Source organism: Leopardus geoffroyi, chromosome C1 (genome assembly GCF_018350155.1).
Source record: "Leopardus geoffroyi isolate Oge1 chromosome C1, O.geoffroyi_Oge1_pat1.0, whole genome shotgun sequence".
Taxonomy (NCBI): Eukaryota; Metazoa; Chordata; class Mammalia; order Carnivora; family Felidae; genus Leopardus; species Leopardus geoffroyi.
Window position 1 is genome coordinate 221,196,993 of NC_059328.1, and position 13,890 is coordinate 221,210,882.

Consider the following 13,890-nt stretch of genomic DNA (forward strand, 5'->3'; position numbering starts at 1 on the left):
GCCCCTCACTCCTCCCTCCCACGGCGCCCCACACGCTTCCGCACGACTCATCACGCACTCATCGTGACACGGGCCCTCGTGTCGGTCGCTCTCCACACGCTTCGACACGGTTCCTCAGAGTGCGCGCCGTCCCTCGCGGTTCCCGAAGAGTCCGTACAGCGCCACGTACGGCTCCACACACACGCCTCCCACACAGATCCCACACGATTTTCCACGGCTTCACATGCATCCCCTCGGAGCTTCTTGCGGTCCTCCACACAAATCTCGGGCACAGTCTGTTCCACGGACCGTGCGTACACTCCCCCGAAAAGTTCCTCGCGGCTCCTCAGACACACCCCTCCTCCTGCCGACTAGGAGGGAAGTGCGTGCGTGGAGCTGTGCCAGGACCGGCGTGATGAACCGCACTGAGGCTGTGCGGGGGACTCCGTGAGAGACTGAAGAGGACCGCGGGAGGGGTCGCGGCCTGTCCTTCCCGTGGTTTTCCACCCGTTCCCACACGGCTCCCACACTTCCGCACGGTGTTGCCCGCGCTTCCACACCGTCTCGCAGAGTTCACGCACATTTTCTCGCAATTCCTCACACAGTTCCCCACACGGTTCTATCGCGGTTTGTCACACGGTTTCTCTCCCGTCCTCCCAGCCCCCCACAGCCAGTTCTACCCGGTTCCTCACACTCCCCAACACGGCTCCCCCCGTCGTCCCAGAGCTCCGCACCGTCCTCCAAAAATGTCCTCAAGGGTCTCTCACACGATTCCCACGCGGTCCGCCCACACCATCTCACACGCTTCTTACGGCTCCACGAAGCGACTCACAACTCTCCGCTGACACCCTCGGCTTCTCTCACGGTTCCTCACACGTTCGTCACACCGTCCTTCCCTGGTTTCCCACGAAGCTCCGCACACAGGTTCGCGCACCGTTCTTCATGATGCCCTCACACGCGTCCACACGCTCTCACACGCTATTCCCCAGAATTCCTCACACAGCTAGCTCCCTGCACACCTTCTCACGCGCTTCCGCACACTTCCGCGTGCCGTTCCCGCACGGCTCTTTATAGGCCCCGAGAGTGTTCCTCTCGCTCTCTCCCGTAGTTCCCGACGCTTTCTTCACACGGTTCCTGCCAGTTCCTCAGTCTGTCACACGTTTTCTCTCAGTTCTTCCCAGTGCCCTCAGGTCCCCACAGAGTCCCTCGCGCAGTTCCGCGCAGTTCTCTCTCACGCGCTTCTCCACTAATGCCTCACAATTCCCCTCCTAAGTCACCAGTTCTCCACACACCATCCACACCACCACTCCCCACACGCTTCCTACGTGGCTCCTCACACGGTTCCTTACAGTCCTTCACACGGTTCCTCACGCTTCCCCACAGTTTCCCACACGGTTCCTCAGAGCTCCTCACGCCTCAGGCTGTCACGCACACGCAGTCACACCGTTGCTCACGTTCTCCATACAGCTCTTGCCCGGTTCCTCACGCCATCCATGCAGCTCCTCGCGGTTCTTTCATGGCGTTTCACGCGTGACTCCCCACTTCATACGCTTCCTCATGCAGGTTCCCTGGACAACTCCCCACACGGACCCTCAGAGGTTGCTCACATGGTGCCTCTCACAGACCGCAGTTCCTCACACAGCCCTCTACGCAGCTCCTCAGAGATCCCTCACACCATCCCCACGCTGTTTCACACAAAGTCCCACAGTGGCTCACGCGGTCCACATAGTTTCTCACAATTCTTCACATGTATTCACATGCAGTTCCCACAGATTTCCCGACACAGCATGTCCGACTCCCAGCACAATTCCTCCCGCGGTTCCTCACGGTTCCTCCCACAGTTCTTCACACGGTTCCTCCCGTGGTTTCTCACGGTTCTTCCCGCGGTTCCTCACACAGTTCCTCATGCAGTTCCTCACAGTTCCTCCCACGGTTCCTCCCGCGGTTCCTCACAAGGTTCCTCACAGTTCCTCCTGCGGTTCTTCACACGGTTCTTCCCGCGGTTCCTCACACGGTTCCTCACACAGTTCCTCCCGCGGTTCTTCACATGGTTCCTCACGGTTCCTCACACAGTTCCTCCCGTGGTTCCTCACATGGTTCCTCCCATGGTTCCTCACACGGTTCCTCCCGCGGTTCCTCACAGTTCCTCCTGCAGTTCCTCCCGCGGTTCCTCATGGTTCCTCCTGCAGTTCCTCACACGTTTCCTCACGTTTCCTCACGGGGTTCCTCACACAGTTCCTCACACGGTTCCTCACACGGTTCCTCACACAGTTCTTCATGCGGTTCCTCACAGTTCCTCCCGTGGTTCCTCCCATGGTTCCTCCCATGGTTCCTCCCGCGGTTCCTCACAGTTCCTCCTGCAGTTCCTCCTGTGGTTCCTCACAGTTCCTCCCGCAGTTCCTCACACGGTTCCTCATGCCGTTCCTCACGTGGTTTCTCATGCGGTTCTTCACACGGTTCCTCCCGCCGAGTCTTCATACGGTTCCTCCCCCAGTTCCTCACAGTTCCTCCCGCGGTTCCTCACGGTTCCTTCTGCAGTTCCTCACACATTTCCTCATGGGGTTCCTCACGCGGTTCTTCACACGGTTCCTCCCGCGGTTCCTCACGGTTCTTCCCGCGGTTCCTCACACAGTTCCTCATGCAGTTCCTCACAGTTCCTCCCACGGTTCCTCCCGCGGTTCCTCACAAGGTTCCTCACATTCCTCCTGCGGTTCTTCACATGGTTCTTCCCACGGTTCCTCACACGGTTCCTCACACAGTTCCTCCCGCGGTTCTTCACATGGTTCCTCACGGTTCCTCACACAGTTCTTCATGCGGTTGCTCACAGTTCCTCCCGTGGTTCCTCACATGGTTCCTCCCATGGTTCCTCACACGGGTCCTCCCGCGGTTCCTCACAGTTCCTCCTGCAGTTCTTCCCGCGGTTCCTCATGGTTCCTCCTGCAGTTCCTCACACGTTTCCTCACGTTTCCTCACGGGGTTCCTCACACAGTTCCTCACACGGTTCCTCACACGGTTCCTCACACAGTTCTTCATGCGGTTCCTCACAGTTCCTCCCGTGGTTCCTCACATGGTTCCTCCCGCGGTTCCTCACAGTTCCTCCTGCAGTTCCTCCTGTGGTTCCTCACAGTTCCTCCCGCGGTTCCTCATGCCGTTCCTCACGTGGTTCCTCATGCGGTTCTTCACACGGTTCCTCCCGCGAGTCTTCACATGGTTCCTCCCCCAGTTCCTCACAGTTCCTCCCGCGGTTCCTCACGGTTCCTTCTGCAGTTCCTCACACATTTCCTCACGGGGTTCCTCACGCGGTTCTTCACACGGTTCCTCACGGTTCTTCCCGCGGTTCCTCACACAGTTCCTCACAGTTCCTCCCACGGTTCCTCCCGCGGTTCCTCACAAGGCTCCTCACAGTTCCTCCTGCAGTTCTTCACACGGTTCTTCCCACGGTTCCTCACACGGTTCCTCACACAGTTCCTCCCGCGGTTCTTCACATGGTTCCTCACGGTTCCTCACACAGTTCCTCCCGTGGTTCCTCACACGGTTCCTCCCGTGGTTCCTCACAGTTCCTCCTGCAGTTCCTCCTGCGGTTCCTCATGGTTCCTCCTGCAGTTCCTCACACGTTTCCTCACGTTTCCTCACGGGGTTCCTCACACAGTTCCTCACACGGTTCCTCACGCAGTTCTTCACATGGTTCCTCATGGTTCCTCAAGGTTCCTCCCACGGTTCCTCACGGTTCCTCCTGCAGTTCCTCACACGTTTCCTCACGTTTCCTCATGGGATTCCTCACACAGTTCCTCACACGGTTCCTCACACGGTTCCTCACACAGTTCTTCATGCGGTTCCTCACAGTTCCTCCCGTGGTTCCTCACATGGTTCCTCCCGCGGTTCCTCACAGTTCCTCCTGTGGTTCCTCACGGTTCCTCCCGCGGTTCCTCACACGGTTCCTCATGCCGTTCCTCACGTGGTTCCTCATGCGGTTCTTCACACGGTTCCTCCCGCGAGTCTTCACACGGTTCCTCCCACAGTTCCTCACAGTTCCTCCCGCGGTTCCTCACGGTTCCTTCTGCAGTTCCTCACACATTTCCTCACGGGGTGCCTCACGCGGTTCTTCACACGGTTCCTCCCATGGTTCCTCACAGTTCCTCCCACGGTTCTTCACACGGTTCCTCCCGCGGTTCCTCATGCGGTTCCTCACACAGTTCCTCACGCGGTTCCTCATGCGGTTCCTCACACGATCTTCACGTGGTTCCTCACAGTTTCCACACAGTCCCTCAGTTTCCTCGCATAGATATTTGTCCATTTAGCTCCCCACACCATTCTACACAGCTCTTCACACAGTCCACACGTTTACTCATAGCTCTGCATGCAACTTCACATGCATTTTCTCACAGTTACAGTTACACGTTTCCACACGACTTCAATTCTCTCCGGTCCCCGACACAGTCCATCACACGGTTCCATAAGTGCCGTGCTCGTTTCTCATACTGCCTCACATAGCTCCTCACACAGTCCTACACACGGTGTCTCATAGCTGCCACACAGTTCCTGACAATTCCCTCAGAAGTGCCATCCTTGCCCCACCCCACCTCACGTACTTCCTCTCGCAGTTCCTCACACGGTCCACTCTTGCACACACACTTCCCTTATAGCTCCTCACACAATCATCCACATAGTTCCCCACAAATATTCACACCGTTTCTACAGTTAGTTCCTCTCAGATCCTCGCTTAGTTCCTCCCATGTTTCCTCACAGTTCCTACCACACGTCCTCACACAGTTCCCCACACATAGTTCGTCACACACTGCCTCTCATTTCCTCACACAGTTCCTCGTGCTTCCTCACGTTTCCTCACGCACAATTCCTACACAAGCCAACATTTTTCCACTTTAGCCCCTCACACTGGGCGTTCCAGCTACATGGCTGGCTCCGCCCCGCTCCTCATGCCTCAGCCTTAAAACTACGTGTAAAGCTTCCTTGGCCACCCCGACTAAAGGCCGTCTCACTTGGGCGTCACTCTCACAGCCCATCTTTTTCCTTTATGAAACGTAAACCAATTCGTAATTATTTTTTTCTGTGTCCACGTCTCTACATCTCCGTCCCCCGTTGTGCTGTGGCCCCGGAAGGGTTGTGTTGTTCTGGCACAGCGCCCAGCTCGGCGCTGGCTCGATGTGTCTGTCTGCGAGGTGCACAAATGAAGGAGCACTCTTACGACCGAGACCTTCACAGGAGAACCGGAGCTAAAGGGGCTCCTTGCTTCCAGCCCCCAGCCCTGCCCTGGAGGAAGATTCCTCCCCCTGGAACTGAAGAAAGCAGCTTACCTTGTTGGGCCCAGAGTCCTGGAAAAGAAAAGACAGAGTCTGAGGACCTGGGGCGAGCCTGGGGACACGAGGCGTGTGGGGAGGAGACTACTGGCAGGCTCCAGAGAACAAAGGAGCAGGAGAGGCCCGAGCACGTGCCAGGGGTCCATCCCTCCTCACCTGGCCACCGCTGGCCACCCGGGTCCCGACGGGCCAAACGACAGCGCGACCTCTCGGGTTCCTTCACCCCTAACAACCTCAGAAGGGTAGGGCCTCGTAAGATTCGTCCTTCTCTGAACAAAGGCCTGGGTGTCTTGAGTGGCCAATACTGGTAGGGAAACTGAGGTTCCAGGGAGTAACAGGGATCACTACTCCGTCTGCAGCCTGGCGACACACACCCCTCACACCTTCGGGCTTTCCCTTGAACCCCGGGCTCCTTGCCAGAGACAGGGCCCGGGGCAGGTATGACAGGCCCCCGGCATCCTCCACAGAAGGCAGGACAGGGCGCCACCTCCGCAATCCATCCCATCAGCCTAGTTCTAGAAACCCAAAGCTGGCTCACCATTTCCGCCAGAGCAGAGATGACCTTCCCCAGCGTGGTCAAGGACTTGTTGATGTTGGCTCCCTCCTGTGTGCAGAGAGGACAGGAAGCCTCATGAACCTCTTGCTCCAGCACGATCCCATGGGGCCTGACCCGCGTGACGTTGGTCTGAGGCCGCCAAGCCCTGACCGTTAACCCCGGGGCTCCTTGGAGCACGGGAGGCTCTGGCGAGAAGCTGCTCAGAGGCCCACCCTGGCCGAGGGGGTGCAGCGCGCCCAGTGTTTGTCCTAGTCTCCCAGGGAGTCCTTAGAACACCTCACACGAGCCCCGCTGGTACAATTTCCAGGGCCCCTTCCCGTCCCCCAGGTAATGGCGGGGACCAAAGGGAGGCTGAAAATGAAAAGTCTCCTTCCCCGACACCGAGGACCGCTTTGACCAGAGACTGTCCGCCTCGCAGCCTGGGTTCTGGCGGAAAGCGCAGACACGGGTGGCCGGGGTCCTGTGAGGGCCCGCACGGGGCCCAGCCTTCCCGCCAGGGCCTCTGTCCTCGTTAACCACTAAGCCAGCGTGCTGGGCGCGGCCCTCTGGCTGCTGGCCTCCTCCCACGCCCCCACCCTCGCCCCCTGCCCTCCCTGCCCGGGCTCGCCGCGGGTGGCGGTGCTTCCCAAGAGGGGCCCTCCCGCCCGGCCCACCCTGGAGCAGGCCAGGCTTGGAAGATGGGACCTGCCGGAGGAGCGAGGCGTGGAGGGGCCCGCTGCCGTCCCCAGGCATGGTGGCCTGGCCCCTACCTTGAGCCGCGTGCCCTTGGCTCCCGTGGAGTCGGCCCGCTCACTCCCCGCCAGGTCCACCAGGCTGATTTTGCTCACCTGAAACGCAACGTGTCAAAGGCAGGAGATGCTCGGGGCCGCTAGGGGGCGCCCTGCCCCCTCCGAGGCCTGAAGTGCACACTTGAGGGGCCGTGGCCAAGCCCTGCCTCGGGGGTCCGCCGGTCTCAGACCCCGCGGTTTCCCTCTATTCACAGCGCACCGGAGGCTCTGCGTGGGGTTCAAAGCCCACCTCCCCAAGAGGCTGCGTGCCCCTCGCCCCTAACACTCGCCACTCGCGATGCTGCGGGGACGCTGCCCTTGGTGCGCGGGGCTCTCCACGTGCTCGCACGGAACCCCCACAGAGCTCCCCAGATGTGTCCTGCCCCCCTTTTCCACAGATGGGCTCATCATCCGCGGTGGGACCTGACCCCAGCTCTGGCTCCGTTCTCTCTGCCCACCCAGACCCTGCCGGGCCACCTCTGGGAGGATGGCACCAGGCTGAGGGGACCCTGGCGCGACCGGCGACGAAGTGTGGCCAACTTCCCCCGGACATGCGGAGCCTGGGGGGCTGCCTGCTGCCCGAGAGAGCACTGCCCACCAGGCGGCAGCCGAGGCGCCCCGGGGAGGAGGCCTGGACAGTGGGTCAGGGGAGGTGACACAGAGAAAACCTGACCCCAAGGGACAGGGCCACCGATGGGCAGGAAGAGGCTCTGAGCCTGCCCTGCGGCCCCTTCCGGGGCATGGAGACCACGTGTCCAGATAAAGGTCCCAGGGGACCGTGCTCCTACCCGGGTTCCCTGAGAACGCCAAGGCGCGTGGGAAAGGCATCCGGAGCCGGGGCGGTGGGCGGGGTGGCGCTCAGACCACAGCCTCTCCTTTGTGCTTGTGGATGCCGGGGCCCACGGTCACCGTCGTGACAGGCACTCACTCCACCCACGGCCCTCTGCTTCCAAGGGCCACCGGTATCCTCAGCGGTGCGGCCGTGGGGACACCCTTCCTCAGCCCCCACAGTCTCCACCAAAACTATCCGGCAGGAGGCAGACCCCGGGTCCACGGCCCCTCCACCGTCAGTCCCTCCTATGCCCAGACGGTGCCAAATACCAAGATGAGGTGGCCCCGCAGGCCGGCCAACTTCTCGGAGGCCCACGCTAAGCAGGGGGTGGTGAGGGCCTGGCACCCAGGGTGAGGACACTGTCCGAGCCTCGCAGGCCGGTGGTTCCCTGGCCTCCTCGTCCTGCCCGATGGGACTGACCCGTGCCCCCGCCCAAATGGCCCGCCTCTGCCAAGGCCACGCTCACCTTCTCTGTGGTGATGTTGGTCTCCGCGTCGTGGCGCTTCTGGGTGAAGATGATGTTGAAGACGGCGTGGGAGCGGCTGCTGGTCTCATTCATGTTTGTGGCCGCCACGGTCCTGGGGGAACGGAAGCCACACATGGTTACCTGTCGTCCTGTGGTCGGGCAGGAGAGTCGCTGACGGTGGTAGCCAGCTGGACCAGGTCCCGGGGCATCGGCTCTCCCGGGGCTCCCGGGGCTGCCCTACCCAGCCTGGTGGTGACTGCGTGTCCTGTCACAGTGCGAACGGGGCCCACGCCCTCCCGGCCACCAGCTCCAGCCTGGTACTTGGGCGCCGTGACAGGGGTCCGCAGAGCCCAGGAGCACTCACGCAACAGGGAGGGGGCCCTGTCGGGCCGAGATGTGGAAAGGCCCCGCCCAGGAGGGAAAGGAGGCGCCCACCTTCTGTCCCTTCGGTCCCCGTCTGGGCAGGGCCGGCAGCAGGCCCCTGGGGGACAGAGCCCAAGGCAACGCGAGGGGAGCTGCAGGGCTGGTCCCAGGGCTGCCGACCTGCCGGGACCTCAGGACGTGTCCCTGGTGGGGATTCGCTGTCTGACAGCCCACAGAAGGGACAGGCCTCACCAGAACCCTGCTCCTGCGGGGCTCTGACCCACATGAGGTCGTTCACCATGGGGGCGTCCCTGGGCGGCAGAGAAGGCGACGGTTTCCGTGAGCACCCCGGGGCAGTGCCACCAGTGCCCGTGGCCAGCAGTGCCTTATGGCTGACCCTGCCCCCAGGCCCCCACCTACACCCCCTGCAGGGCGGGCAGAACCGGGCGTCACAGCCTCCTGACCACTGGGCCCAACGGGGCAGCTGCCCACAGGGAAGGACCCCGGGGAGCCTCACAGATGATGCCAGTCCCCCCCAGGAGGAGCAGCCCCTGTGGAGGTGACAGGGTGGGGGTCTGGAGGCCCCTCCCAGGCTGGCCCTTCAATGGCCTCAGGCCTGCGGGGTCCACCCTCCACGGAGGTGCTGGACAGACCCCACGGGGAAACTGACAGGTGCCCCAGGAGCAGGCCTTCCTCAGGGAGACTCACAATGGCGGTGGGGGGGGGGGGCGGCGTTTAGGGTAGAGAACTGGGGGAGGGCGAGCCCCCCGCGTGCACCTGGCCTTGTTCCCTGAGTCCATGAGGTCCTGGATGTCATTGTAGGAGGTGACGGCCAGCTTGGAGAGGTCCTCCACATACGGCCCCATCAGCGGGTGCTCGCGCACACGCAGGTTGCCCTTGTTCTTGGGATTCAGGAGGTCACGGACGCGTTCACAATAAATCTCCATGTAGCTGACCTGCAGGGCGGAGATGCACCATCAGGGCCCCCCAAGGTGGGGGTGCAGGGCCGTCACCAGGGACTCTTGGGATAGGGGTGTGGGGGCCACCTGCTGGCAGGGGGAGGCGTGTGCGAGTGCAGGGGTCAGGCGAGCGCAGTGAGTGCGCAGGGAAGTCGGCCCACCTCCTGCTGGTCCCCCCCACCTGCGCTCATCCCGGGGCTTGTCCGACGTGGACACACCGCGGCCATGGCAGAGCCAGGTCCCGCGGCTCTGAGACATCCGTCCCTGCCCCTGGTCCGGAGCAACTACTCAGTGAGACTTGCTGAGCAGAGGACCGCCCCTCGCTCCCGTGCCCGGTGTGAGTGTCACATGCACGAGGGAGGGACGAGCCAACGGCACAGACCAGTGGTGGGGACTTGCTTTAAAGCAGAAAAGCACCGCTGTCCACACCCGAGCCCCCCGCTGTGCTGGAAGAACGGACGCTCGGGGAGCCTTACCTCCACGGAGTAGGACATGTTGTCATTGGTCGTGTCGTTGATGCGGGAGAACAGGTCTTCACAGAGCTATAGGGCCGAGGACACACCGTCAGGTGATGAGGACAATGGGACTGTCCCTGGAGCCCTGCCCCCGGGGTGCTGTGGGCAGCCTGAGCCCAGGCCAGACGCCGCTCTCCGGGCCCCTCTTGCTCATAACGGTCCACCTCAAAGGCACTGAAAAGGCCTGCAGCCAAAGAGCGGCTGTCTTCTGCTTAAGTCATGGAGTCCCCACGGACCATCTGTGATCCCTTCCTACGATCTTCGTGCCGTCCTTGTCTCCACCGGGTGGGCTGGGGTCCCCCGTGCTACAGGCTACCCAGTGTTCTCTCCTGTCCTGACCAGGTCAAGCGCTGACCAGCTCAGATCCAGAAGCCTGCCCGGGGTCCCAGCAGCTCAGGGCCCCTGAGTCATCCGTGTCTCAGCCTGCAGTTAACCAAAGGCCACCCCTTGTCCCGGGCGTCTCTCCCTGTCCGCCGCCAGCCTCCACAGCTCCCGGGGGAAGGGTCAGCATGACAATGACTCTCCCGACTGCCCTGTCTTACGGATGTGACCCGGGGGGCACGGCCAGGGCTCTGCCCCTCAGCACCCCCCATCGCAGGGCCTGGGCTCCAGCCTCTTCAGAGCAGGTCCGCCCCACGCCGCCCCTCCTGCCCTGCCCTCCCGCCTCGCAGTGTCCCTCCCCTCCTGGCCCCCTTCTCTCCGAGGCTGCTCCCCTGGGGCGCCCTGCCCGGCCCTTCCCCCCCGGGCTCCTGCAGCCCTGCCCGTGCTGCCCTCCCCCGGCCTCCCGCCCCAGCCCCGGGGCCCGCGTGCCTGCGGGATGATGCCCTGCTGGTCCTTCTCCTGCTTGCCCATCATGGTGTAGGACTTGCCGGCCCCGGTCTGCCCGTAGGCGAAGATGCACACGTTGTAGCCCTCGAAGGCGTGCTGCAGCATCTCCTCGCCGATGTCCCGGTACACCTGCTTCTGTGACGCGTACTTGATGTCCTCCGGCTACAAGACAACAGGGAGCGAGGCTGTAGGACGCCGGGTGCGCCCGAGGCTCAGCCCGCTGTGTTCTCCGAGCACCCGCCTCGCAGCCCGAGGCCTCCCACTGGGGAGGGACGCCCGTCCCACGCCCCGGCGCGCAGATGCCCCGGAGAGGGGACCTAATCCTGCCTGGCGGGGTGCAGCTTCCTGAGGGGGGGGTTGGGAGGGGCTGGCGGGGCGGAAGGGCATCTCAGCAGAAGGAACTGCCTGTGTGAAGGCTCCGAGGCAGGAACATGGGACATAAGGCTCAAAATCAAGGCTGGGTTGGCAGCCTTGGGAATGAGAAGCGGTGGGGCTGGAGGCCCTGGGAGCCCACAGATCAGTTACGGCAGCCGGATGCTCTCCCGATTATTTAGGCAGGTCCGGAGCGTTACCATAACCATGCCTGTCACTGCTCAGGGTGACCTTTCAAGCACACGGGGACTTGAGGAGGTAGGCCCCTTCCCCCCCACCGGGCAGGTGCCGCTGGCCCCTTCCCCTGTCCCACCCTCATGTCCCAGGTCATGAGCTCAGAGAGGTTAAGGGACTGGTTAAGGCCCACACAGCAAGCATCCACACGACTGCGGCCCACCCCCCTGGATCCCAGCCCTGGGCTTACCGAGGTGTGTGACCAGTAGGAATAGTCGAAGCTGAAGCTTTTGGGTGTCTCCTTGGGCTGTTTGGGGTTAATGATGGCTGCGGAGGGGGCGGGGGGGGGGGAACAGGCGTGGCAGTTAATGCTGTGCTGGGGGAGAGACGACCAGTATGTGGTCCATACCCACCAGGAGGTACCCAGGGCAGGGAGGTGGGGTCCCCGGTGGCCTCCGGCCCCAGACAAGCCCCCCACAGTGGGATGGGGCCAGGGCTCCAATTCCAGGCGGACAAGCCACGTCTGCCCCTTTCCTCTGTCGGGTGGAGCCTGCAGCCCACCCCCACCGCTCGGTCCAGCCTCCCTCGCCGCCCACCAGGCTCGCGCTCACGGGCCCCCGGGGGCCGTCCTGAGCGCGCCCCGCCCCCGCAGCGGGCTGCACCCCGGGCTGACCAGAGGCAGCCCCGGGAACGAGGCCACGAATGCGTGCTGGTGCCGTCACACACCAGCCGGTGCCTGCCACGCGTCCCAGCGGCCCCCGACCCAAGTCTGCTCTGCCCCCGTTGCCCCAGGCCTGCAAGAGGTGACTGCTCTGTGGCCAGGCAGGAGGGACTGAGGCCTCGACCCCCATTGAGCCACCCCGCCCGCTGCCTACCGGAGCACCATCTGAACCTTTGAGGTCTGCGTTGACCTTGACGGAGGACTCTGGGGCCGGGGGTCTGTGCGGGCAGGCCCCCAGGGCCACTTGCTCTGGCTGACGGGTCTGCTCCCAGCACGGGCATCCCTTGAAGCCCTGTCCCCAGGGCTGACTTGGCTTTGGGACCCAGACCCCAGGTTTGAGAGTTCCGGGAGATAACCAGCACCTTGGGGAAGCTAGCAGGAAGGAGCAGGTGACTGACCACCCCAGCGTTGTCCTCTGGGCCTCGAGGGGGTCACATCCCTGCTGCCTCCAGGAGCAAGGCCAAAGAGAGCAGGCTGTCCTGCTGTCCACTCCTGCCGGGACCTGGGGACACAGCCACCGGAACCCCGAGCGCAGATAATGCCAGCACCGTGGAAACAACAATCACGACACCCCCCCAGGCAAAGTCCGGGCTAGGCCTCCCATGGCTCACGCGGCAGGGGCCCGGTCCACTCTGCTCCTCACCTCCCTGCCTTGCAGGCCTGGCCCCCCTACCCTGCTCCCGAAACAGGCCCTGATCCCTATCCCGGGTCCTTGGACAGGCCTGATCCCAACCCTGCTCCCTGGGCAGACCCGGGCCCACCTGGCACACCGTCCCCGCCGCCCACCCTCTGCATGCCCAGACACGGCCGATTTCGCCGGAGAAACAGCTTCCTTTGCCAGGGTCTCGAGTTTCTCCTTGTCTGGGATTGAGGAGGGAGGAGGGAGGGGGGTCCTCGGGGGCTCGCCGAGCCGGGGACGGGCTCCCACCAAGCCTGGGGGGGCTGGGGCCCCTCCAACGAGCACACAGTACCGGGAGAGCCGCCCGGGGTGCACGCCTGCAAGGGACAGACGTGGGGGTGGGGGGCAGCTGGAACAGGGAAGGGACGGCCGGGAGGAAGCAGCGGAACGGAAGCCGTTCGTCTCCGTCTCAATGTCCCCGCGACCTCAGGCCCCACGAGCCAGCGTGTGCCCTTGGGCCCCTTGCAGCCAAACACTGAAGACTTTTGTGAGCCTGCCGTCAAACCGTTGCAGCTCGAAACTAGCCGAGGGGAGAGTATTTATACCACGTAAATCAGGCGACAGGTGTGTGTGGGAGAGTGTGAGCGTGTAAGCGCGTGGGGGGGTGTGCAAGTGTGTGTATGTGAGAGCATGTGAGCACGTGTGAGACGACGTGTGAGAGTGTAGTGAGAGAGTGTGTGTGTGAGCGTGAGAGCGCATGTGCACAAGCGAGCTGCCTTACCAGCAGGCCACTGCCTCAAACGTGCAGGATTTAGGAGGCGGCCACCCTCACGGAGCGGGACCTCGGCAGGGCCTCGGGGAACAGTGAGTCCCACACCCGGCCGCTGGCATTCCTCGCGCAAGGGACAGCCCCCTCCTCACCTTCTCCCGACAGACAAGGAGGCTCCGTGGCCATCTGATCTGGTTCACAGCCCCTGTGCCCTGGCCAGCCCTGCTGCACCCCGGCCAGCCCCCCTGCACCCCAGCCAACCCCCTGCACCTCGGCCAACCCCCTGCACCCCGGCCAGCCCTGCTGCCCCAGCCAGCCCCCTGCACCCCGGCCAACCCTGCTGCACCCGGCCAGCCCTACTGCACCCCAGCCAACCCCCTGCACCCCGGCCAGCCCTGCTGCCCCAGCCAGCCCCCTGCACCCTGGCCAACCCCCTGCACCCCGGCCAGCCCTGCTGCACTCGGCCATCCCCCTGCACCCTGGACAACCCCCTGCCTCCCGGCCAGCCCCCTGCACCCTGGCTAGCCCCTCTGCACCCCATCACTGTGCCCTCTTGATTCTGCAAGGCACAGCCCTCATCCACGTGTGCAAGGTCTGCCTCCCTGCTGGAACATCACCCCTGAGGGTGTAAGAGCCTCTGTCCTGCCCCCCTAGG

General features: G+C 63.3%; 1 protein-coding gene across 24 annotated transcripts in view; it reads right to left on the minus strand.

Moving 5' to 3' along the window:
* KIF1A (kinesin family member 1A) overlaps window positions 1-13,890 on the minus strand; it is a 101,723-nt gene that overhangs the window by 54,643 nt on the left and 33,190 nt on the right. For all 24 annotated transcript variants that reach the window (XM_045481953.1, XM_045481974.1, XM_045481973.1 and 21 more), the window contains exons 3-10: window positions 11,377-11,453; window positions 10,563-10,742; window positions 9,714-9,779; window positions 9,056-9,234; window positions 7,916-8,027; window positions 6,600-6,677; window positions 5,833-5,898; window positions 5,292-5,309 (exon numbers count right to left, since the gene is read on the minus strand). In XM_045481953.1, the coding sequence (XP_045337909.1) occupies window positions 5,292-5,309; window positions 5,833-5,898; window positions 6,600-6,677; window positions 7,916-8,027; window positions 9,056-9,234; window positions 9,714-9,779; window positions 10,563-10,742; window positions 11,377-11,453 (776 nt within the window). The remainder of the gene's footprint in view (window positions 1-5,291; window positions 5,310-5,832; window positions 5,899-6,599; window positions 6,678-7,915; window positions 8,028-9,055; window positions 9,235-9,713; window positions 9,780-10,562; window positions 10,743-11,376; window positions 11,454-13,890) is intronic.